The sequence below is a fragment of the Protobothrops mucrosquamatus genome, unplaced genomic scaffold (genome assembly GCF_001527695.2).
Source record: "Protobothrops mucrosquamatus isolate PMUCROS unplaced genomic scaffold, P.Mucros_1.0 scaffold3420, whole genome shotgun sequence".
In the NCBI taxonomy this organism is placed as follows: Eukaryota; Metazoa; Chordata; class Lepidosauria; order Squamata; family Viperidae; genus Protobothrops; species Protobothrops mucrosquamatus.
In genome coordinates this window covers 21,025-48,544 of record NW_015389401.1, presented here as the reverse complement: position 1 = coordinate 48,544, position 27,520 = coordinate 21,025, and the positions used below count along the sequence as shown (strand labels likewise).

The 27,520-nt window shown below is 37.7% G+C and overlaps 1 protein-coding gene across 1 annotated transcript; it reads right to left on the bottom strand.

The window, feature by feature from the left end:
• Positions 1–497: 497 nt before the first annotated feature.
• Positions 498–23,765, bottom strand: LOC107297623 (calcium uptake protein 1, mitochondrial-like; the record flags this gene model as incomplete). Its single annotated transcript, XM_015826986.2, has 5 exons — positions 498–612; positions 1,812–1,817; positions 16,691–16,734; positions 19,292–19,454; positions 23,585–23,765. Coding segments are annotated over 5 exons (509 nt in total), but the record flags the coding sequence as incomplete, so codon positions are not given.
• Between the last annotated feature and the right edge of the window lie 3,755 nt (positions 23,766–27,520).

Genomic DNA, 27,520 nt, shown 5'->3' with positions numbered 1-27,520 from the left:
CCTTTTTAATGCCGCGACCCCAACCGGTCGTAAGTCGAGGACTAAACCGTCGTAAGTCGAGGACTAAACCGGTCATAAGTCGAGGACTAAACAGGTCGTAAGTCAAGGACTACCCAACCGGTCGTAAGTCGAGGACTTTCCCTGCCCGGGAGCGCCACGCATGCGTGGTTCCGCCCCCTGCGCCGGCCGAGGCGTAGCTGGCAAGCGGCAGAGACGGAGCAGGCCGACCACCAGCTGGCCCAGTCCATGGGAGGTAAGGCACCCGCCGGAAAAGGGGAAAAAATGGCGGACAAAAAAATGGCGGACAAAAAAAAATGGCGGACAGCCTTGCTTGGCGACCCCCATGAAATGGTCGATCAACCCCAAATGGGGTCCTGACCCACAGGTTGAGAACCACTGGTTTAAATGGTAATAACAGATCCCTTTGAACTCTATTATTCTGTATTTAGAAAAAAAAATTGAAATGGAAACAGTATGGAACAAAAACATGTACTTACTTGACAGAACTGTTGTGAGGAAGATGTAATCGGAAAAGGAAATCAAGCCACATTCTCCAAGGGCATAAAAGATGCTGTCTTCATCAGCAAACTTCTCACGTTCCTGGGAGATTCTCTATTTTAAAAGATTACGAATACCACAATCCCAACAGAGGAAAAATATATTTAATTAATAACAGATCACAGCTTTAATACTCTATTATTATTGCCATTATTCATTTTCTAAATCCCTTCTATTACCATCCAGATACCTTTCCAGCCTTTAAATCTGTCAGATGGGCTTTTGGGGGTTAAAATATTAAAACTAAGTCCTCTTCTATCTATATTTTACATAAATTTCAATCCTTATTTGAGTCTAAATCTCTCTGCATACCGGAATTATTTCTAAGTGAACAGGCTAGAATTGTCCTATTTAACATTTTCAATCAAAAGCAAATCAAGATATGCCTTGTTTCCTTCTAATTTAGTAGTAGGTATTTTAAAGCTTCTGTCTTGCCATTTTTAATACATAGTGACCAGAAAGAATTTACTGATGATTGTTTTGGAGAGCTTTTATACTTCTATGCACAGATAAAATACTGCCCACCTCTTAATTTGATTATGAAATAGGAAGCAGGTTACAGCACTTGAATTTAATAGCAGTGTTGCACTATGATTATATGAACATTGCAGGAAACCAGAATTAATAGTACCACGTATTTTTTAAAACTACAAAACTGAACTAGCTTTGAAGACGCGATTTAAAGGATTTGTCTTAGCTATGATTTCTGGCAAGATGCACATAATGCAAAACTCTTTTTAACAGTAGGATTGGGAAATGCTATGGTAATGAAAATAAAGGTAAAAGACCAAACCTAATCTCAGTGTCATGATTAAGAGGCTACAGTTTATCATCCACTGGTAATTGTAAAGTAGACAGACCTTCTGATCCAACAATTTCTCTTCTTTCTCATTCTATCCATGCATTTAATTAGTAAACAGGAAGCTATTAAGTCACTTTGCCTTCTGAAGTTTTAAAGGCCAAAAACAGATGCAAAAATTGGGTTAGAGAGGTTAAGTTCTATGATTTTAAAGTAGTTAATTTTTTTCAGAAGTATTAGACATTTTTACAAGCACCACACACGCACACACACGCACACAAAGAAGAAACAGAAATATTTAAAAGGATCAAGTGAGTTGTGGTTAATGTATATGAAACATGCAAGCACAGGAGCACATAAATCACAAGCACAAATTTAAGAGAGTATTAGGGAACAAAAGACACCATCAACAACACACCAGGGTCCAGTTATGCAACTGTTCCCTATCTGTTACCTCTGTCTAGCGAGGATCCCATCATATATGAGATAAAGGAAAGACAATTTGTTAAGCAATGACATTTAAAGCACATTGACATCATCATAGCATCATCTGTTGCATCTGAAGAGCAAAAAACATTTGAAACAATAATAGCCAAAATAAGAAATGTAGAGAAAGCATTGATTAGAAACTGAGACTGAGATTTAGATGCCATCAGATGCTATCATTTTATTTCTGTCTGAAGTACCAGAACTGGAGATAAAGCCATAATAAACTAATCATACTGAGAGAAAAGATAATCACCAAAGTCTTTTTTTCAATAATTCTATCTCTTAGGATTGCCAAAATATCAAGGGAGAACTCATAACAAGAATCAGTGAAAATATTTTAGGGAGTGAGAAGTAGCAAAGTTGTAACTTATTCTGCAAAATACTGATACCAGTATTAACTCATTATATTTATGAAGTCCTTGGTTTTCTCTGAACTTGGTGGCTTTCAAACATTAAACAACAGTCTAAGGAAGGAACCACCAAGAACACTCCCATCAACACTGACAGCAAGCTATTAGTATATAAAAAAGAATAACACTTCCCTCTCCCCACACTCCCTTCTAGCACTGATGATGTTACCTAGGTGGATAATGAAACATCTGCAAAAAGTTAAACAAGCTCAAAGAGCATCAAAACCCGCACAAATATGTAGTTCATATTTGAACTACAAATATTCTCTTCTGTCAGTATCTGTCAGTGTCATTATATTTATTCTGAAAAAATCAAAAGGGAAAGCTACATAAGGATATTGTACAGTATGGCCAACATTTTATACATACAATTGACAACATCTGGAAATAATGAGTCATTGCTTTCTAAGATTATGAAAACTGCCTAAAATCAGAACTCTGTTGTTTATAGTATTATGATTTCAAGATTATGCAATCATATTGTTACTACTCCTATCTCTTGTCATTTTAGTATCTCTTTAGTATGCAACTCTAACTGTAAAGAAAGTTCCATTGAAATGATGAGATTTATTTCTACGGAAAAATAGATTGCAAATTTAGAGAGACAGAACTTTAATTAAGAATTTAAACACATTTAAAGGCATTCTGTTTGTAAAACATTAGACCAAAACAATATTTATCCCATGATTATTTACAATTTTCTTATGGCATTCTGTATCTTTGTTTACATTAGGAGTAGTAACAATATATATTTCATATATACTACTGCTAAGAATATCCACCTTGTATTATGAAATTCTAAATATCATAATGAATGAGCTTCTGACAACTTGATGCAGTTCTGTGAAATAGACAATACTACAGGAATGTCAGTAATTCAAACACATTCTATTAAAAACCAGTTTCTCTTGTGTAAGAATGTGTTTTATGAATCTCAACACCATCTTCCTCATCTATCATTCCAGCACAATGCATTATTACTCTTGAATCAAATGCAAGTTATTCACAAAGCAAACATGCAGGTGTGGTATAATCCAGTGGTGGCGAACCTATGGCACGGGTGCCAGAGGTGGCACTCAGAGCCCTCTCTGTGGGCACGCGTGCTGTCGCCCCAGTCCTAGGCCTTCAGCTGGGTTTTATAAAACCTTTTCGCTTTAGGCCTCCGCCGCCTTGTGCAAAAAAAAAAAAAAAGGTTCAATCAGTCAATTTCAACTTCTCGCGGGAAAAAAAAGATCTTGCAAAGTTGGAATTGATTGATTGAACTTTTTACTCCCACCCAGTCTGCTGTTACCACCGCAGCCACGCCCATCCAATGGGCCACACCCACCCAATTGGCCACACCCACCTGGCACTCAACGATGTATAAGTGGGTTTTGGGTTGCAGTTTGGGCACTCAGTCTCTAAAAGGTTCGCCATCATTGGTATAATCAGTGGTAGTAGTAGCAGTGGTAGTAGTAATAGTAGTAGTAGTAAATGACATGTAGTTAATGCTAAGTAGATTAGGCTTCTCTTAATGACTTGCCATTGATATCAGAAAGACTAATAGTACATTCTGCTCCACCCACATAAGTCCTCTTTGCACCTGGATTCCAAATTAATTCCTACCTGTTATCAAGTTAACTATTTTATAAAGTTCCTGTTTATAAAAAGGGAAGCATTACTGCATAAATGTGATGATTATTATTTTTTTAAAAAAAAAGTTTGGCCTACTGAAAATATTTATATTTTCCCAAATTTATAATTCCCAAATTAGCCAAGTCTGTTCAATATTGCTTGAAGCTCATTGTCACACTAAACAATTCAATTCAATCCATTTAGAATTTAAAATAATATTCCTAGTAAAATGAAAGCTACTCTAGTCATAGAATACAAGCATCTAGAAATAATCATAGTGCAACTGAATAATATACCAACTCCCTTTTTATGACCCTGTAATCTCTTAATTCGGGTCAGGGCGACTGGATGGAGCTGAGCTTTTACTGGCCGGATGCCCTTCCTGATGCCAAGCAGAGTTCGCAGAAGATATTTTTTCTTTGCACCCTAGGAGAGAAATAACTGATGCTACCTAGGATTGAACTCTCAACCTTCCAAGTGGGAGGCGAGCGTCTTCACCACTAGGCCACCACACTGCTCAGCTGAATAGTCTATACCAACACGTAAGACTAATGCATATATTGTCTCTATTGCAAAACATATATAGCCAAAGATGTGACCAGTTAAATTTCAGTCAAGTGGATTTAGACAAATGTTTCCCAGACTTGGCAATTTCCAGATATGTCAATTTCAACTCTCACATTTCTCATCAATGACCATTCTAGTGGTGGAATTCTAAGATTCCAAGTTCACACATCTGGAAATGGTCACAATTGGGAAACATTGATTTAGACCTTTAATTAAATGATGAATAAAAATTAAATTCATTTTGATGACAATGCTGGGTATGGACCAGGCAGGAACAGAGAACAAATGTTTTAAAACAAATCACTAAAGGTCTGATTGTTAAAGTGACAACAAATGTATTCATATGTTCCAAAAGAGAAGTTGATACAGTAGCATCTAATTGTTGTAAGGAATAATGTATATACTACTATATAGCATCCCAAAGTACATTTACATATATGGCTATATCAGTGTCTTCTGTATCAAAGAAAAAAAGGACTAGGGGTTTTAAAACTACAATTAAATTCAAAATAGGATTGCCACATTTAACCTCACAATTTATGGACAGTTCAGTCATTACATAAACAGAGCCAAGCACGTAAGATTCCAAAAGCACAGATATTAGTAATATTCTTTGGGATATATGAATTATGAAACACCAAATATAAAAAACATGCCAAATAATTATATCACTTTATTTCCTAGTACCACAAATTCAATTTCAGAAATTGAACTAGCACATTAATATTATTAATCATCACAACAATGCCTATTCCAATATACCCTTGGTCAGTGTACATTTAACAAGCAGATTTTGCAATTTTATCTGTGTCTCCAGATTTATTTATTTTTTGAGGACACGTATTTGAAATGAAAGGAATAAATTGCATTAATTTAGAATCTATATTATTTTTTTTAAATTCTGGCTTTAATGAATTAAGGAAAATTAAGGGAGGGAGGAAGGAAGGAAAGACCTTGCAGCCTACGGACAGTTTCTGCTGGAGAAAAGAATTAGAATTTTCAGTTTCCCATTTCCTACAATGCTTTGTTCTGTTCCAGAAAAGCTAGTCTAGTTGTTACCTACCACAACAGAATAGTAAATGCTACTAGGAGCTAGAAGGAATTAGAGAAAACTGCAATCCCCACCCATTTCTTTCCAGTTCTGCAAATCTGAATGTAATCTAATCTGATTTGGATGAAATATGAGTGCAGATTGCACACCATAACTATAAACAGATGATCATCTTAATTCAAAGTCACCAGCATTGTTTTTTAGAAAACAGCTAAGCTAACCCTCAAATATAATATTATTTTAACTTTCATATAATATCAAAAATTTAATGAGCAATGTCTGTATACCTAGAGATATAGGGAACACAATTACTGGAAAATGACTATAAACTCATCATTTGTCTTAAATCATGAAGGAAAGCAGTGAATGTTCAGTGATAATTTCCATGCCATTACTATTTACACTTCAATACTTTTTTTAAAAAAAAAACACTAGTTGATAATCTTAAGCAATCATTACATTATTTTTCCATCAAACTAAACATGTACTGTATATCATGTTTACCAGAACTGCGTTCATCTTAACAATTTAGATAATTTGTTTGGTCTCATCTGCCTTATTTGGGATTACAGTAACTGGACAATCATTAGAAAATCATGAATGCTTAAGATTCTGTGTATTATATTTGTTGTAATATCATTCTCTTTCAATCCCCATTGACCACTCTCAGGTTTGCTAACTGCATAATGTACACAGAAATTCAAGTAATCTCCTTGTAATTTGCAGCATGAGGCTCTTATGCACTCACTTGGATGTAAGTAAACTTTTCACCAAGTCATCCCACTGAGAATTGCTTCTCAGACTGCAGTTGGTGGAATGTTAGAAAAGTTTAAAGGCAAAGAGAATTGTGTATTACAAAGTAAAACTGAACTAGCTAGGATGGACATTTTTATAAGGAAGAAACATTCCAGGTTCTCTAACATGAATACTGAGGAGACTGCAGTATCGATCTCAACTGTTCATTAAATGCATGTTGGCAAACCTGAAAAAAAATTCTGTCTGCCTTAAGGATAATATTAATTTAAATTTAATTTTAATGAGGCAACTTCTGAAAGCAGCAACATCATTTTTTCAGGTTTGCACAGAAGCTTGAAACAGATGGCTGCTTTAATGCATAAAAGAGAGATGTTATGTTCATGTGAAATCCCATGCACAATTTCCAATAATTTTCACACTGTGCACAGCCCTAACAGTTATCCTTTCCAAGCTGTTATCCAATGGGTTTTTATACCAATATATTTTAACATCGCTTAGTTTCAACACATGGGCAAGAAATGTACACCTCTGAAATCTCATTTGATTGCTCACTACCAAGATACCTGAAACGTTATTGCTTCAGAATAACATGATCCAAATTTGTCTATGTAAAAAGCATATTTAGGGCATTGATATTAAAGTTGATTTTCCAAACTTTGTAAGTAACAAAAAGAGTTTTGAGACTCAACCTGAGAGTCTCAAAAAAATAAAATAAAAGTGCAATCTTTAGTACCATAGCAATTAAGGAGCTTAGCTGATGATTCTTGATTCTTTAATTGGTTATTTGAATCTATTTGGTGGTGTCAACAAATCCAGGAGAAAATCTCTGCAAAATTAGCTTGAAAGGTCTAATGGAGAAATTGTCTATTTCCCCCCACCCAAACTTTACACACATGATCAAATAGGGCATGTTAAGTTCAGACTGCAGTCCTACAGATACTGTGTTTCCCTGAAAATAAGACCCGGTCTTATTTTGTTTCCAAAAGTGGCACCAGGTCTTATTTTTGGGGGGTGTCTTTTCCACTCACCTTGTGGAGGTGGCACCGACAGCACCGCCCAGTTGGCCCACTTCTTCTGCGGCCGAAGGAGCAGCTTCATTCTACAGCTGTGAATGGAGCTCTGGCCTGCATTTCGCAGAGGCCTTTCCGGAAAGCCTCTGCAGCCAAGAACCAAGCTAGGGTTTGAATCCATATCTCAGTTCTCGGCTGCAGAGGCCTTTCGGAAAGGCCTCTAATGGCAAAATGCAGGCCAGGAATGCTGCAGAAGTAGGCTGGAGAGCTGAGGTAGGTGTCGATTCATGGGAGGCCTGGTAAGCAGAGGCGGGGCACGTAGGGCAGCGCCAACCCCCACCCACCCTAGCTTGATTTTTAGACATGTGCATTGCCCCCAAACTAGGGCTTATTTTTGGGGTAGGGCTTATATTAGGCCCACCCCCCAAAAAAATCAAGCTAGGGCTTATTTTTGGGGTAGGTCTTACTTTTGGGGAAACACGGTATCTGAGAGAAAGTCCCATTATGTGTGTAATGAGGCTTATTTCAGACAACTACTGGGCTGCACTACTGAATTATAATAGGGTGGTGCAGTAAACAGGGTGGTGCAGCTAACTAAAAAGCATGTTTTATATTAGCAGTAAAATTAATATAATCCGGGTGATATATTTTTTTAAAAAAATGTATGGAGATGAACATTTTTATGAAATACTGCAGCCTCAGTGGGGAAACTGCTTTGCAATTTCTTTGTACAGTAAACCTAGAAAATCAGAACAATCCCACAAAAATGTACATGGTGCACATTTTATAATTTGAGCCAAGGAAAAATGTTTATTCCCATGAGAAAAATGAGAACTGAGTTGTTGTTTTTTTAAAAAACAGTATGCAATCTTCCTCCATAAAATTGACCTTATGATGTTTCGAGCAAGATTTGTATTCCGGGTGGTTTTCAGAGGCTAGAAAGAGAAATGTGCATGGATACTTTTACCAGTAACAAATTGAGTAACCATCGCCATTAAAAAAGCTGCACCTGAAATGCAAGAACTTAGAAGGCTAGCATTCTATTGTTCAGAGGAAAACAAGCCACCAATATCCCCAGACCTTTCACAGGCAGCAGGAGCCCAGCAAGCAAGGGATGAGTCCTTCTAAAGAAAGCAAGAAGGAAAAAGCCTCTTTAAAAGGGACAGAATATATCTGGTATTCCTCATTACTGGTAGATCTCCAATATTCAGAAACTGTATTTGTCTCTTCAAATCATTTAGGTATTTATTCTTTCATTGTACACTCTAAGTGCACTATAGAATTTTGCAACTCAGAGAAGACTACCCACTGGATTCTTCCAAAATCAATGTATTCTTTATGCAACAAAAATAGCACGCAAAAAGTTTAAGTGAGAGAGGCAATGATTTATTGATAACACAGGTGTAATTTGCCTTCATTGCTCTGTTCTGTTTGTGAAGAGATGCTACTCGATGTATTTTGAAAGACAGCTAAAAATGTATTAGCTCATAAGAAAAAAAAAACTGAAATGTTAGGGTGCACCACATGTAGCAAAGGTTTTCTGCAGTGTTCTGCATAACATATAGCCAAGAAACAATCTATGACTGAAGAAGTGTCTCTAGCAAAGAGAAGCCAGCAACAACATTTACTAAGGAAGAATATGTATATGTCTTGTCTATAAAGATTCTCAATCATGCAAGTCATGGTTGACCCAAAGGTGCTTTTTCAAAAGACGTTTCACTTCAGAAGCTTCTTGGATGAGAAGCTAAATGTCTTCAAGAAAAAATAAAGTAGCTGCCTTTTGAAAAGGGCATTGGGACATGTATACCTCTTCAGTCACCTGCCATATCTTCTGATTTTTTTTACTAATCTTAGCTTAGTTACTAAATTCGTCTATTTCATGGCTTTTACAGATTACATTAGTCAGTAATTTGGTTACAGAATTGATCCACTGGAGGAGTTTCATGCTTCTCTTGTTGACAATTTACTGATTCTGATTTTCATATACAGTGCGTCTATTTTTCATGCAACTGTCTGCATATATTTCTAATAGCTTTTTTTCCTTATTTCCCCAAAAGAGTAATGGAAAGGAGGATTACTTAGAATGTTTAATCTTGAGGGGATCATCCTAAATCCAGTTCCAGGAGATTTGATAAAGATGTATGGAAGTTACCAATTTCACAGGGTTGATGTTAATCTAAGTAAGATTCCATGCAAAAAAAAATAGGTGTGGTATACACTACAATATGGCCCTTGCTTAGTAAAGCTGTTGTAATAGCTTCCTGCATTGCATTTGCATAGAAGGTTTGTTTTCAGTATAAAACTATGCCATGGCATCTGGTTTATCAACAGTGACAAAAATCTTAACACTTCTTTAAAACCAAAAATTTCATCTCAGAAAAGAGAATCAAGTTTATCAGTATTCTAAAATGATTCATACATGACATATGGCAAACAAGTGAAGAGTGCTTCAGGGTCTTTCTCCAGGGCCTATGTGACGCTTCATATTCAATACTTGTCAGTACAGATGCCAAATATCACCCTTCTTATAAAATGCCCTATTTGCTTAGGATGTAATGTTTCATGTTATAAAGGCCTCCTTGGGGAAATCTTCCACAGACAGACACATTTGTCAATTAGAACTCAGATTACAATTTGGAATTATGACCCCTTACTCTGGGAAATGCTCAAAGCTATTAGAGGCACACTCCAGCCATAAACATTAGCAAATGTAAAAGCTAGAGAGCTTTCTAGAATGTCATTAGAAACATATTTCTGTCATTATCGTGCTTTTCCTCCCCTAATTCCCCTAATATCTTTCAGCTATAATCACTAGATGAAACTAAAGAAGGAAATCTGAGGGTCATTAAAGATTAGGGGTTTTTTTTGGAAATACTTATTATAGGTAGTCTTCGACTTATGATCATTCATTTAATGGTCCCTGAAATTATGGCTGCAGGAGAAGGGCAGGAAGAACTGGAGGTGGAGTTAAATCTGTCATCAGTTTAGAATCCTTACGTTGCTACAAGAGATCCAAGTCCAGCCCTCCTTTGAATTATGTTAATCTCTTATCTAGCATCAATTGAACACTGACTGTTATTGACCAGATTCTTGTATACAAGTCTGAATAAATCCTGTATGCTGCAAACTTACGAATGATCCTGATTCTTTATGCCTAACATTGGCTACTACAGCATCCCTGCAGTAACCTGATCAAAATTTGGACACTTGGCAGACCACCCATATGTACAATCTCAGGAGCACTTCAACTACCCCACCCAACTATCTCCCCCATCTATGTCCTTTTGGCCCTCTACACTCTACGGCTCCTGAAGTCCTACCTGACCTTTGCCTTCTTCTTTCTCCCACTATTGACCTTGTTCTGTCCCAGCCTACGCGAGTACTGCTCAACTGCTTACTCGTGAGGCAAACCCCTTTTCACTGAACAAGGCAGGACTTTGTAAGAAAAACCCCATTTATTTTGACACAGCTTTTATGGAACAAACTCCAACCAGTCCTTTAGCTGTTGAAACAAACAAGATCAGTCTCTGAGTTCTCAGCTGGAATGCTCAAGGTTCAAGTCACTCAAACACACAGAAATCTGACAAACCTGGTTAAATGTCCAAGAATCCTGACACAAGAAATCCAACAACAGAACCATGAAGCCGTAGTATGAACGGTTGCCTTCGGCAACCAGCACCTCCCACACCTCTCCTTTTTATAGTCCAGCCAGGGTGTGGCTTCTTAGTGACTCTTACTTTGTCTATGGAGCTGCCCCACCACTCTCCATTGTCTTGCTCACTTCTCTCTGTGCATCCGTGCATCCAGGACTGGTCCCAGCTGTTCCTCCTCACTGCTTAATTCCAGCCCCCAAAACAGCTGTGACTCTGCCTGAGTGTGAGTAGATGGGCCGGGCTCCGCGTCTGGCTCTGAGTCTTCTTGCTCCTTAGAGCCCTCCGCAGACTTCAATGTGAACACAGGTACCTCATCCGATTCCTTGGATTCGGCCGCTGGATCCGCTGGCAGGTGAGGAATCACAACAGACCTAGACCGCTGCTGGCCACATGAAGCTTTCTTCTCCTGGTCTATCCATGGTAGATTCCTCACAAGGTCTAGGAATAATGGCTTCATGTGGCCAGCAGCGGCCTTATGAAGGGCCTGACTGGGCATGTCTCATCAGCAGTGGGAGCAAGAAGACGGCAAAGGTCAGCTAGGGTGGTGGAGTGCAGAGCAGTAGGGGCCTCAGAGTACAGGGTGGCAAGGGGGACTGTAGCTGGCACTGGGTTGGGACAGCTGATTCTTATTATTATTATTATTAATTTATTGAATTTATATACCGCCCTATCTCCCTTACGGGACTCAGGGCGGTGAACAGGCGATAATAAAAACCACGATAAATATACACAAATTTCTGTCTGAGGGAGGCTGCAGCTCAGAGGCTTCTTGCAGCCCCAGAGCGATGATGCACCAAGAAAACGTCGAGCCACAATGTATTTTTTCCTTGGTCTTCCTGCACTTACACACATGCACGCACATACCTTAAATCAGTGGTGGGATTCAGCCAGTTTGCACCACTTCGGCAGAACTGTTAGCTAATTTTTTGTTGCCCAGGCCCAGAATGGACTTTCGGAAGTGGCATCCACAGAGAGAACAGTTGTTCACATATTTGAATCCCACCACTGCCTTAAATCCTTTTTCCCTGGCCTCCCTGAATAGCATTTGCTCAACCTCTGTATTCCTTACCTGGAACTCACATCTACTTCCCATTTAATAACATGCAGAACAGCAACCGGGGCTACCAGGATTGCCATCGCTAAACAATGTGGTCACATGATTCGTGCTTTATGATCCCATCACTTAGCAACAGAAATTCAGGTTCCAATTGTGATCATAAGTCAAGGACTACCTTTAGCATTGGGTATTGGAGAAGGATTAGGGGAAGAGTGATATCCGTGATCTGAATATCTGTTGAAGAACAAATCCCATTTCTGAAAGTGGGATTTGCACTGGGAGGAAATCTTGCACTTGCAGGTTCAGAAAGCCGAGGATATAATTTATTCTGCATGAGAACTGTGTCCAAATTATCAATTTTTTTCTGATGCTATTTGCATTTTTAAAAAGACAATATTAACAGCAAAACAGCTTTTAATGCAAACCTAAGATTTTTACAATCTCTGGCCACATCTGGCCCTTTGGCTGTCCCTGTTCAGTCAATGTGGATTACTTTTATTTCGAACACAACTATTTTTTTTCAATTTACATATGTACATGTGTGCATGCCTATGTACTATCTCAGTTTCTCATGTGTCCCCTTGGGAAAATTAATTGCCCACCTCTATTTTAATGTAATCCTAAGTGGAGTCTGTAGACAGCTCTTCTCTAACACTCATTACTAATTCCTTCATAATTTACCGCAAAACACTTTTTATGATAGGATGATCCTGAAATGCAGTTTAAAAATCAACAGTAAATTTCTATTCATATCTTCTTGGGAGCCAATCTTTTTCATTCAAATGGCTTAGTAAAAATTGTGAAAAAAAATCAAGTGTGTCAAAGGAGCCAAAGTTATTACCGGTATCTCAAGGAAACTGATAATAGAAATGTATTATACTGAAAATATGTTCCTGTACTATGTTGAACACAACTAAGCTCAAGGAAATGCCCTGTTCCTTAAATCAACTTTTCTGTTTTTCTTTTTTTTTCTATTTTTATGGGACATAAAATATTCAATACCTTAAATCAACATGTTTTATTTCTCTCATCATAAAGAAAAAATATTATTTCATTTGGTCAAAGAATAGAAAATGTTCATAAAATGCATCCAGGAAGCTGTTAAGCCTGGTAATGAAATGGATCTAGTGACTTTACATAAATTAAAAAAATCAAAACTAAAACCTGCACAGTATATGAAATAGCTTAGCAATGAATTCCCCTTAGTAGTTTTTTCTATCAAAAAACTTTTAAAGGCCCACATTTTAATTTATTTAAGTAGCACTATCCAAGTAAAGAAAACTTCTATTTTAAGAAAGATGATGGAGAATATATATATATATTTATATGCTGTCCCTTTTAAAGGGGGTGGATATGGGATCTGAAGCACAAACTGGTTAAAGCACATGCTGACAAGTCAGTACCTGCCAAAAATCCTGAGAAGAGGGGTAAAGGTTAGGAAGAAAAGGAAGAAAATGAGCAAAGGTTTGTTACAACAATAGGAAAAATAAAGCAACAAAAAATATCATGTACATCATAACGGCAGGAACCACAGAATAAAAATAGGAAGTTAACATTTCAGGAAGAAAGAATTGCTGAACTCCTTAGAAGCAACAAATAAAGGGGAGGAAATCAATGACACTTCAAGTTGCCTGCAACAATATCAAGAACAGAAGGAATATACATATATACAATATATATAATAGACTAGTTCAGTACTTTCAGTTTATGCCAACAAAATATGAAGCTTTCAAGTTTCAGCAGAGCCAAGAAGAAACCAACAGTTCATATATTCTTCTATCTGGTTGTCCTCTTCCGGTGTACTCTTCCAGCTTTGAGAGAACACACATGAAGCATTGAGGTAGGAAGGGGACAACCACCTATCCAACCAGATCAGCTGGATCAACCCTGTCATAATGGGAGGCGGATGTGGCAGCCTGATTGCCCTCTACCATCATCTCCAGTTTGCAGATATAAAACAACTTTTATAAGAAAAAGACAATGTTACCAATCACTCCTCTAGTTACCAAAGTTACCAATCTCTTCTCTTCTTCTCCAGCTTGGTGTCTTCCACATGTTGGATAATAGACATCCATGTTAACAAGGAATGGAAGCTATACCCTAAAACAGGGGTTTTCAAACTTGGCCCTTTTATGACTTGTGGACTTCAACTCCCAGAATTCCTCAGCCAGCATGCCTGGCTGAGGAATTCTGGGAGTTGAAGTCCACAAGTCATAAAAGGACCAGTTTTGAAGACCCCTGCCCTAAAACACCTCAGGAACTAAGGCTGCAGAAGCAGATGGTTCTTTGGAACCTATTTTCCTTGATAATAACCTCAGTGTGGAACTGCAAATTAACCCAATTAACCATTGCACTTAAAATTAATGGCTGACTTAATGGTTAACCTGAGATTCCAATATATCTTTGGCAGCTGGCCCAGTTATCTGGAGAACAAATCTACTAAAATATATGCTAACAACTCATCTTCTGGGTGTCGTAAAAGGCACAGACATGGTTATACAAATAATAACTTCTCCTGATAAGCTACACCAAAGCAGGGTACCATCTGTCAAAATCTTTTCAAACAATTGGAGATTTTGAAGGAAAAGCAGCAATTTATATAAATATGTATACAACACTGATAATTAAATCTGTGCACATATTGCTAATTTAGGTTTTCCCTCTCCTGCAATGCATACCAAGAGGACTGTTCTATTAAGCTAAGAAAAGCAATTTGAAAGTAATATGAATGAGATAAATCAGCAAAAGAATATAGGGAACCCACTGAAAAAAACTACTTTTTTTCCAGCACAACCAAATCTTAAGTTCCTGATCCTCCCAAACAGGGCTCTTATGAAGAGATATCTAAATTGTCTTTTCAAACATATCCAAAATTGCTCGACAATTCCAGTTCAAATTAACTACAGTTAAGACATTTGTTTTTCTATGATGAAATTATAAACTGGGTGACACAAGGGTCCATAAAACAAATAAAGGTCTAAAAATCTAATGCAGTATTTTAGAAAAAAGGCAAACCATTGTACTTATTTATAGGATATATACTTATTACACATTAGAAAAATGTATATGGCCAAATATCATGTCTTATTTTGGAGCATTTTGGAGAAAACAGTTTCAAAAGGTATCATACCCATTTTAAAAATCGACAATACTTTGATTGCACACTTTAAATTATATAGTTAGTCCTCAACTTGTAACCATTTGTTTAGAGACTACTCGATGTTACAACAGCACTGAAGAAAAGTGACTTAAAATCAGTCCTTGCACTTACAACTGTTGCAGCATCCCCATGAGACCAAAATTTGGGCACTTGGCAACTGACATATATTTATGATAATTGCAGCATGGGGGAGGGGGGTTGTGATCACCATCTGTAACCTTCCCAGCTGGCTTCTGACAAGCAAAGCCAATGGGAAGCTTGATTTACTTAATGACCATGTGACTCATTTAATAACTGCAGTGATTCACTTAAGAATCATAGCAAGAAGGTCATAAAATTGGGTGTGACTCACTTAGTACCAGAAATTCTAGTCCCAACTGGGCATAAGTCAAGGACTACCTGTGCTTCCTTCTCGACAAAAGGAAGTTGATAGTTCAGAGAATGGTATCAAATATTAAATGCCACAGTGTTTCTTAATCACACTCTAGAATAACCAATAAGTATGTTAATCAGCTTGTTCCATCAGTCAATCTGATAAATAGTTGACAGCAGGGGCTTAAACTGAATGCATTTGAAGCTGTCACCAATGACAACTTAAATTATTCCTTCTGCCCTTCCAGATGTGCTGATAAAAATGCAGAACACCATCCCACATCTGCAGGGAGCAAAATGACATGGAGGAAAAACAATGTGGCTGCATGTTAGACTTCTTTCTACTATCCCAGGGCAGGTGATGGGAATGCTATCCTATCTCTGGAAAAAACAGGGAAGTCGGCCTTAGAAGAACAGAAAGATCAGCAAAAGTTCAAAAACTTAAAACTACACAAGCAACACTGCAGTTTATTGCAATGATAGATTAGCCTGTAAAAGGTAGAAGAAAGCAAAATCAAAAGAAAAGAAACAGTAAACATTAAAAAAGAAAAAAGAAAAAAAACAGAAGGACTGACTTTTATTTGGGTGCGTTACCCAAAGAGTTAAGAACCTAGGAAGATGAAGGAGAGAAAAAAGTATTAAGATGAAAATGACCTTTTCTCAACCTGTAAGTTTAGCTTTCTGATTTGACCCACATATCTATATAAGAGGACTACAGTGAATTTAGGATATTGATACCCAATGAGGATACAGTGGATATGGTAGCAAAAGGCACACCTTCCTATTTCCATTTTCAAGAGAAAAATGAGAGCCATTTTATATATTCCATTTCTCTGAAACAGGAAAAAAATAAATCCCTGAAAATTTGTACGTGTGAATTTATAATAAAGAGGAAAGTGGAGTACCAATTTTGCTGCAATGACACAGCACAAATAGCAGAAGAGCAAGCCATTTTTTTTTACTTTGAAACATGATGTTGCTTCTAGTGCTTCGTAAGAGACAGTAGAAAAGCTCCTTAGAATTTAGATGTAGTTGCATTCAAAAGAATAGTGTCTGCTTGAAAAATGACAGGGCTTTACTTATTTTATACGTAGAATAGAAAAAAAGGACATATTTCCCTCTCTCCATCCCCCTCCTCATCCCACCATTGTTAGAAATACAATGAAGATGCATCCAAAGATTTAGAAATCTTACCTTTCCATCGTAGCGTTTCACCACAAATTGATCAAGACCTAAATCTGGGAATAAAACCAAACAGGTTTATTAGCATATTTTGAAAATGACATTTTGGCAGTTTCTTTAAAGAAAATGCATCACTTAAGCTTTAACCATCAAATCAAACATGAAAAACACAGGAAAGTAATTTTACTGGATAGTAGTGGGTTAATTTTTTTATCTAGTAACATCTTTTACAGGTTTGTATAATAAACCTTTCTCTTTAATTACTCCTCCTCCTCCTAACAATATCACCATCATCTTTTACCTGCAATTAGGTATGCTTTTTTTCTCTGATTCACTATGTTACCTCAATTGCACTCTTGTCATCTCCCAGCTACTATAACCGTTAATCATGTAGCTGGAAACAGCACACTTGGATGGAATTAGTGCTTCAGAAAGTCTGGCCTGTACAGAAAAAAACTGTGTCCTTCCTTTTACATAGTAAACACTAGTTGTCATTAAGAGATTACAAAATACTTTGCTTAATGGAAGTATGGAGCAGTGTTTTTCAAACTTGGCAACTTTAAGATGAGTGGACTTCAACTCCCAGAATTCTCCAGCCACCATGCTGGGGTTGGGGTTAAGAATGGGGTTGGGGACGTAGAGCAGTGTTTCTCAAACTTGGCTCCTTGAAGATGTGTAGACTTCAACTCACAGAATTCCATAGTCAGCAGCCATGGTTGAGAAACATTGAAGTAGAGCAGGGGTGTCAAACTCGCAATGTCACTTTTTTGCCATTGCCGGAAATGGGATGGGCACAGTTTTGCTATGATGCATCCAGCCTGCGGGCTGGCAGTTTGACACCCCTGAAGTAGAGGAAACACTTTTTAAAGTTTACTTCTTTAAGTAGAAGATATACTTCTTGAAGTTTTCTTCTTTAAGTTTTGGTTGGGAATAAGATTTTGGAAAATGGGTTAGATTTTCCCCATAGAATGAAATCATGTGTTTTACAACCAATAAATTCTCTTTAATGGAAAACTGTAAGCATAATCTACTTATAATACCTTGAATTAAAGATATTTCTTAGTTTAAATATATATATGCCAGTCATTCCTTCACAGATAATATAGAAAGATAAAACAGTAATATCAGCAAACCTAAGACAATATTTTTGAGCCTCCTTCTATATCGTTATAAGAAAAGCCATGCTTTTTATCTAGTGGTAATTGATGCCAATCATTTAAAAGCAATATCCACAACAGTGAACTAATATATGAATAGATACTTTCTCATTGGCACAAGAACCGGATATGTTTAGCCTAAGGAAGAAAAGATCAACAAGAAAGATGATAACAGCCTTTAAATTTCTTGAAGGGCTTTCGCAGAAAGAGGGTACAGATGTATTTTCCATAATTCCCAAAATAGGATAAGGGGCACCATGTGGAAACTTTTCAGGGGGGGATACAAAACTCAAAATAAGGTGGAATTTCCTGATTGCAAGAACAACTAAAAAGTAGAACAGTCTGCTGCTCCATCTTCAAAGACAGAGGTCCCCAACCCCCGGTCTGTGGACTGGCACAGTCCACAGCATGCCAGAAACCGGTCCGTGAAAACAAGTGAAACCCCATCTATGGGATGCAGGCAGTGCATGAAACCACACCCACTCCGGTCCGTGGAAAAACCTCTTTCCACGGAACCGGTCCCTGATGCCCAAAAGATTGGGGGCTGTTGTTCAAAGACTTTCAAATAGAATAGCTATTTGTCTGGGATGATATATGGATTCTCTTCATAGAGGATGATCGAAAACCTCTCCATGGTCCCTTTCCAAAACTATGATTTTACAAATAATGCTAAGTTGATAAAAAATCAACAATACTGATACAGGATTTAATAAATGAAATACTTCATTGCAATCATTAGCCAGCACAACAGGAATTAGTAGTCCAAAATACGCAAATTGATCTACTTTGTGATGAATGATCATGGATCATTTTAACACCTGTTTGCCACATTTCTGTAGATTAAAAATCACAATAAATTCAGCTATTCTTACAACTGTGACAATTATTACTTTATGTTTACTGGTTGTCTTTGTTTCAGGAAAAAAACTAATTTTGGGGAGGTGGGTGGGAATGGATGCTGAAAATGCAATATTGGATCATATAATATCATACTGCACTGCATTGCACCATAGTTTAGTCTATGAGCTTCAGTGAAGACCTTTGTCCTGCAGTGGATTGATTCATACTGATGTATATATATATATATATATATACTAAGTTGGAAAAAGCTGTTATAAAACTTCATGCTCATGAAGAGTCATGTACCTTAATAAAAAACTAAATAATGTGCCAATTACTCACATTACTTTTACAACATGTTGACTAGATCTTGCAATAAAAACGTTTATAAGGCTCTTTCAGCCTTATAAAGATTATCTCAATAATTGTTTAAAACCATGTGCTGGAGAACATTAAAAATGAGGTGGGAGAAACTGAAAAATGGTCCCTGGCATAAAATTGCACAACGGAAATCAATCTAAGTGCATCAATTAGCTTTTCCAAAGAAGGAAATAACCAAGATTACTGGTGTACCTAGCAGCTTCTATTTTCCATCACAATATCCAAGGCAACTTACTTTCTGGTTGCTTTTCATTTGGTGTTATAGATCGCACAAAATCTTGTGGGGTCATAAATACTTCCGACTCTCCATGCTCATTGATGATTTTCAATGTGGCAAAGTATCGAAAGATTTTATCTGGAGTAGAGTAAGCTCGGATCCTGTTTTCATATTCCATCACCTAAAAAGAAAAATACTGGAAGTGAAAAGTTTCTAAATTCCAATAGCTTAGCCATTTTTTGACATAAATATATAATTCTATCTAATGGCCCAAACTGAGTTGATAGGATCTATTTATCTATCAGAATTTTGAATCTACCCTCCAGGCAGACTGCAAGAGACATAAAAGCCAAATTAGGTTTCAGTCCAGAAATAGTGGAACATTCTGAAAAAATAAAAACAAATTAAGCATAAAAACAACAGAGCAGACAACAAACCAGCACCATAATGAAGAAATAATTGGGAGAATGCAGTTAAAATTGGCACTGAAATAAAAATGACAATCAGTCCTACTTTGTGAGTGAAGCTTTTCCAGTAAGAAAATACCACCACAGTTTAATTCCCCTGCCTCATTCCAAGCAATCAAAATGTATTCACAGTCCAAGATCAAACACAATAAAAGGCCAGCATATGATACAATAACCATAAAAGAAAAAAATTAAAAATTGCAAGAAAATCCTAAAGCAAATGTTTATTAGCACGGAAGAGGAACCAGATAGTTTCTAACCCCTATAGTTGAATATTGATGAATATTTGCAACCTTCAAGTTGCAGCATATCAAGTGCAAGAAATCAGGAGCCAGAATAGAGTCCAAAAGGACTATGAGTTTATTTCCTGCTAAGAATCTGATCTAGTAACAGTCAAAGCAAATTGGCGCTAAATAAGAGTCAATAGAATTCACAGGGAGTTGGATTTAGGTCTGTAGTAGAAGCGTAACAACTCCAAAATGGTGACCCATTTGACTCTGCCCTTGAGCTCAGCCTGGTCATCTCCGACACAGCATGAGGCTTGGGGTGGCTGCTGCCAGGTGGGGAAAGATCCATGAGGGTGCATAGGTGACCAGAGAGGTGTAGCATGAGCACAACTAGGCTTGGCAAGGTGCACAAGGGTGCACAAGTGGCAGGATAAGCACGGTGTGAGTCCAGTGGGGCATGGGGAGGATGCATGAGGGTCTGTGGGTTGCTGATGAGGCACACCACGAGTGCAGAGAAGCTATGGGAGGTTGCATGGTTGGGGAGACTTATCCAAGCAACCCGCAATCTCCTCTGCCAGATTTCCCATGACTTTACTTTTGGTAAGCTAATTGGTCATTCCAGGCCTGTTTATTTCCCACAGGAGACATACTGCTGAGATAGAATAATTTGATTTGGAAATGATTGGACAAAATAACTCCTTAGTAATAATAACATTGGTTGACAACTACTATTTCTATGATCTTTGGGAAAGGAGGGAAGAGATGCTGCCTAGGATACAATCAGAGAAGAGAGGCAGGAAACCCCAGTGGCTTAACAGTCAGGCAAAGAAACATAGGACGGACCCGCCCTAATGGATCAAGTAGATAAAAGTGGCAAAGGAAAGTTTGTACTTTCAGGCTTGCAAGACTGATGTCAGCCTTCCCAGGTAAACCAGACAGGAAACAGAATTAGATGAACAAATTCTACTTTCTTGTAAGGCTACATTAACACAATCTTGCAAGTCATCCACACATATTTAGAGAGAATCATGTCAATGGGAACAAATGAATAAGAGATCACTTGTAGACTTCCAGAAAAGACTTATTTTCTCTTCCGTGGCATGGCTCTCAACTGGCTGATGAAACAAACTATATATGCTCCCATATGCTTCCTTCACCCTCAAGCCCAAAGCCTCGTTCCCTTCTAAGAAGGGACAGGATTGAAATTTGAGAGTGATACAAAAAATGATTACAAGTGCCTATTTACCCTGAATGAATTGAAATTCCCAGAGCCTATATCTTATAGTATTAAAACACTGCATGATGGCCTGAACATTTAGGTGAAAAGTTTTGGGAGGGATGTAAGGGATATAGGCCACGTGATTGGGAAGGTTTTAATGTGTTTGAGGAACGTGGTGGAACTAAGGTAACATACGACCGACATTCTTTGCTGGCATGGTGAGTTTCTAGCTCAGTGGTTCTCAACCTTTTTAATGCCGCGACCCCAACCGGTCGTAAGTCGAGAACTAAACCGGTCGTAAGTCGAGGACTAAACCGGTCATAAGTCGAGGACTACCCAACCGGTCGTAAGTCGAGGACTTTCCCTGCTCGGGAGCGCCACGCATGCGTGGTTCCGCCCCCTGCGCCAGCCGAGGCGTAGCTGGCAAGCGGCAGAGACAGAGCAGGCCGACCACCAACTGGCCCACCCCAAGGGAGGTAAGGCACCCGCCGGAAAAGGGGAAAAAATGGCGGACAGCCTTGCTTGGCGACCCCCGTTAAATGGTCGATCGACCCCAAATGGGGTCCTGACCCACAGGTTGAGAACCACTGTTCTACCTGTTTCGGAACTGTTGGTGAGACCATTAAAAGTCATTGGGGTTGTTTGAAATTGTTCTGCCAGCAGAAGAATTGACTGCTGGCTCAGAAACGGATTCTATTGCAAATCAGGACTGTTTCCAAAGGAGGCAGAGGAGGAGAGATCCCAGGGCTTATGGAGCGAAGGAACTGGATGAGGTTGTTGGCAGGCCCAGAGGAAGGGAGAGAAGCTTTTGGAGGAGTTGGTGGTGGCGGCAGAGTGCTCCAGGGGCAAAAAGAAGCGAGGCCTCTTTAAGAAAAAGGTGGAAGAGATAGGATCAGAAAAAAGAAAGGAGGCGAGCTTGTCCTGCAGGAATACAAGCTAATTTGAGAGCTAATCCACATGGAGTTCCGTTTCCATCTGTCCTGTCCTGTTTGCTATCGTTCGCTCCCTAGAGACTAAAATGGACGATCTGAAACTTGAGCTGGCCACGAACAAGGAGTGTACATCGGAGGTGGTGACCCTGTGAGAGCTGTATGCAACGAAATTTCATTTTGATGTATCCCGATTGGTGTACATTCAAAGTGGCAATAAAGTTGTTGTTGCTGTTGTTGTTGTTGAACATTTGTATATTACTTTTACAAAATCTTGAATAACTACTGAAGGACCAAATGATTGGAGAAGAAAATTCTCCCAATTTTCAAAAAGGACAAAACCAGGAACTAGTTAGTTCAATCCTGATACTTGACAAGCTTCTGGAATGTACTGTAAAGACAATGATAGTTAAGTGTAGAGTCAGAGGATAGAAACTCCTAGTTTAATAATAGTTCTTGTCAAAAACTATAGTATAGTAAGCAGCCAATTGCAATCTAAATACGTCACAGCAATGTGAGGTGGCTACAAAAAAGTTAAAAGCAATTTTTGCCTGCATTAAAAGAAATATAATTTCTAGATCACAGGAAATCGTAATACTGCTCAGATCTCACTACAAATACTATGTCCAATTTTAGACACCATGTTTTAACAATTCTGACAAATTGGAAAATGTTCAGAGAAGGGCAACAAGGGTGATTAGGGAACTAGAATTAAGTCCTATGAAAAGATATACAAGGGCATATTTAGCTCTGAGCTGGCTTTCACATTCCAGCTTAATTTTCAAAAAGGATAGCACATAACGAAAGTCAAGGTTTTTATGATTTCAGAATGGAGAAGACAGAATAATCTAAAATAAATAATTCAACTAAATATTGGGGGAGGGGGAAACCCTTAATAATACAACACATTTCATAATGGAATCAATTACCCAAACAGATGGTGGACTTCCTTTCATTAGACAGCCATTTATGCAAAAATTATTTAATTTCCTGCACTGAGCAAAGGTTTAGACTTCATGGCCCAAATGACATCTATCATAACTAGAATTCACAATTCTCTCATTCAAACTCAGAAAAAAAAAAATCCAAATCCCATCTACATGTATGAAAAATAATTCATCTGATTTGTATCCTTGTTTAAACCATTCATTTCTATCCTTGTCATTCTCAAAAATATTTGTGGGATTATTAGAGGTTAAAGCACCAGACTAGAAACCAGGAGACCATGAGTTCAAGTCCCAGCCTTACCCATGAAAGCCAGCTGGGTGACCTTGGGCCAGTCGCTCTCTCTCAGCCCAACCCACCTCACAGGGGAAAATAGGAGGAGGAAGGAGTGTTGGATGTGTTTGTCCCCTTGAGTTATTTGTAAACATAACTAAGGCACGATATAAAAAAATAAAGATAAATGGCCTGGGAAAAGGTTTCTCTTGACCACTAATTCAAATAAACCCAGTTTAATAAAGACATACCTTACGGTCTCGAAATCCAGAACGCTGCTTTTTCTTCTTTCCTTCTGCCTGAGAAACATTATTGGACTCTAGAGCTTTCTCCTCATCGCTCCCTTCATTCGCTACTTCTCTGTTTCTCATTTTCTCATCCATGGTGGTGGGCACATCATGATTCACGGAAGATGATGCTTCTGCATGGGCTCTAAGATAAAAATCAGGAAGGAAAGTTCTTCTGATTATTTAAAATGTCCATAAGAAAACATTTCAGAGAAACGAATGACCTCATCTTTAATTGTGCAAACTATTCAAAACAGGTGACTTATAAAGCACATTATCCCAGAGCAGGATAGATAATAATAGATGATTTAAAAAAAAAACAATAATAAAAAAATAGGTTTTTTTTTTTATTTAAATCAGATTTTTTTAATTTTTATCAAATTTATTTTAATAAAATGATTTTGGAGTAAAAATCTATCTAAAGATAGTTTTCTATTTAAGATACATTAATAATTTAGTTTGTTCAGCAGGAAATGGAGCTTAGTTATGTAGCATGAGGCTGTATATTCTGCAATATTTACATTTTTGGTAAACTCATTCAGTGAATCCAAGCTCTGCAAGCTGAGATAACATGCACTGCACGGATGCGTTCACACAATTTCACAGTAACCATGAGATAAATCATAAAACAAAGTTCAGGAATATTCCTTTTATCCCATTGTTTTGCAAATTTATGTACGCTACAAACTGTATGATTGTTTGAAGAGAAATGCATCTAAGTGCTTTAATTAAATAAAAGAATTTGAGTAGTTCTCCAACGATGAGTGATTAACCTATTAACCTAAAATCGGTTTTGATATCGCTTGTTTACTAACCCGACAGCTTATTATTCTAACTAGGAAACCTTCATTTTGTTTGCAAATAATAATAATATTAAAGATTCTAACTACCAGCAAGAATCTTACATTTAAATAGCACCTGTCATTTCAGATCCATCATGGCAGTGCCTGTTAGCGGGCATCCACTCACCTGCTGTCCCTCACCTTGTTGTGTTACTGCTGCATCACCAGCCATCCCATTAAAGTGAATGGGACTGTCAGTGAGTCAACAGCGGGTCAGAGAAGGAGCTGCTGCTGCATGACAGAATTGACAGTTGCTCTTTAAAAATTATGATTTAAATCAACTCGATTTAAATCAAATCCACCCTGTCCCAGAGAAAACACCTTTCCCCCCCCCCCAGTACTAAAACAGTACTGTGATTGCAAGCTTCACACTGCTATTCCCAGCTGTCTCTACCTGCATATGTTTTCCTGTGCTGGTGCCAAGCACAAGGTCAGCTTTCAAAGGACATGGCTATTTTAACTCTTTGAAGACAGATGTTTCATCCACATAACAGAAATTCTTGCAAAGGGCCTGTTCCAAAGGCTTCACTTGGGTTTGCTATCAACAGCCAAACTTCTACGCCTTTCCAGAAGCTTGCACAGCTGTTTTGTAACCTGCCCCCAGTTGCTTATGAAGCATTTATAAGTAGTTGAATTTATGAAGCAGTTAAATGAGTCTGGAAAAAGATGCAACTGCTTTAATTGCCCCAAGAAACGTGCTTTGTCTAAGCTCCTGTGAGTTGTGAAGGACTTCTTTCCAAGGATATGCATAGTAACAATACAAATTCTGGTTTAAGTTACATGAAAATTCCTTGGTTCTCGTGTAATACACCAGTTGGGCTTAATTCAAGCAAGGAATTCTATAATGAAGGAAGTACTGAAGGGAAGAAAAGGTCAAGCATGGAAATTGTGTGTTGCCTTAGCATCTGGGCATTTATGAACAATGAGCAATGTCCAAAGGTAACTGCTGAAATAGGTCACTGATTATTTAACAAAATGCAACAGAAACGTTTGCTGCAAAAATAGCAGCATACAATGTAACACAGCAATAGCTGAATGTCTATGTAATTTGAATAGTTCACTCTAAGTACATGAACAAAAGCTGCAAGTATAATCTTAAAATACCCTGGCAGAGTTGTTAAGGAAATCCACTCTAGTGTAAGTTAACTATTATTTTGATTACTATTTTATTAATTGTTCTGATTATTATTAATAATTGATCTAATTAAAGTTTGACTAAATCTAGGCAATGGCAACTGCTTGGCAAAATGCAATAGATGTTCTTCTGTTTTACTATTTGCATATGCAAATAATATTTTGAAAAGCCCATCCTGGATTCCTGTTTAAAGGCTGATGTTGGAAGCCAATGGAGAAAATGAGGTCTCTGATTTTAGAAGACATAGGGGAAATAACCAGTGGAAAATAATTTGCTACCTACGAACAATAGAGAGAACAAAAGCAAAACTCTGAAAGATAGCACTTCAAATTCAGGGCACAGAATAAGCTAACTGAGAAAGAAAGATATCTCCACAAAATTCCTGTGGATGATGATATTCAGACTCAGAAGTAAACATTGGGGACATCCCTTCACCCTAGTGACAACAATGTTACAGAACAGGTGAGAGTATAGAAGCAAACAAAAGAGAAACAATTCTGGGATGTGGTCAAGAATCAAATTTACCGAGCCAATTGAAAACTACAGTGCTATCAAACTGTTTCCCCCTGACACACCCAAAATTAGGTATTTACTAGATAAACCTACACATTGATTTTTTTTTAAAAAAAAATTAAAAGAGTAAAATAACTGATAAAAAATAAATTGAAAGTCAAGGAGAGATGTTTTAGAACTTTTCATCTCTGCCACGAAATCAACTTTGATTTCTTTAAAGACATTTACAAAATGATCAGATTTGGGTGAGTTCCTATTCCACTGGAAAAAAATGGCAATAATAACGTATATAAACCCATACTGAATTACTACAGGTCGTCCTTGGTTTACACCTATTTGTTTAATGGTTGTTCAAAGTTACAGCAACACTGAAAAAAGTGACAACTGCTCCTTGCAATTTGCAACCACGGCAGCATCCCTCTAGTCACGTGATCAAAATTCAGCCAGTTGGTAATTGGCATGTATTTATGATGACTGCAGCCTGAAGCAAAGTCAATAGGGGAAGCTAGATTTGCTTAACAACCGTATGACTCACTGCAGTGATTTGCTTAACAACCATGGCAAAAAGGTCATAAAATTGGCTGTGACTCATTTAACAACTTAGCAAATAGTAATTCTGAACCCAGTTGTGGTTCTAATTTGAGGGCTACCTGTATTACAATGTAATAAATGAATATAGTTTGAGTCTGAAGGATCACAAGAAAGTCATAAAGTCATCCAGAAACATGAGCTTAAGCTCAATTCTTTTAAAAGTATCACCTTCCCCACTGGAAAAATACATACATTTAAATTCTGTATTCATTTAAGACAGAAGAACTGAAAAAAGGGGATATATCCTCAAAAGGAAGAAGGGATGGAAATAAGATGCGCAGTTCTGGCTTTGCTAACTCCTGATCATCCTTTGACAGATATTCTATGTGACAGACTTGAAAGTACTAATGTATTCAAGTAAAGTTGGAAACCCAAGGGAGGTACTAAAACATTCAGAAATGCTGCCAATGGCCTTTAAAATACAAAATCATTATGATGAATGCAAATTAACTGATGCAGCTCACGATAACACAGCAACACATCATATGCATCTTTAAAATGGGTGATGCTTCTGCTGAATAGCATTAATATTCATTCCCTGGTTATTGAATGACATTCATTACGCAACATTCTGGAAACAAATTCTATTAAATCCCAGGAGAGTGTAATTAAACTGAAGCTACATTGTTACAATCTTATCTTGAGTTTCTTGGGAGTAACTCTTAACAGCACAATAGGTTTTATTTCCAAGTAGAAGTAAAGGCTCGGGTTGCAATGAACTATTTGTTCTTGTTGTTAGTTGCGAAGTCATGTCCAACCCATCGCGACCCCATGGACAACGTTCCTCCAGGCCTTCCTGTCCTCTACCATCTTCTGGAG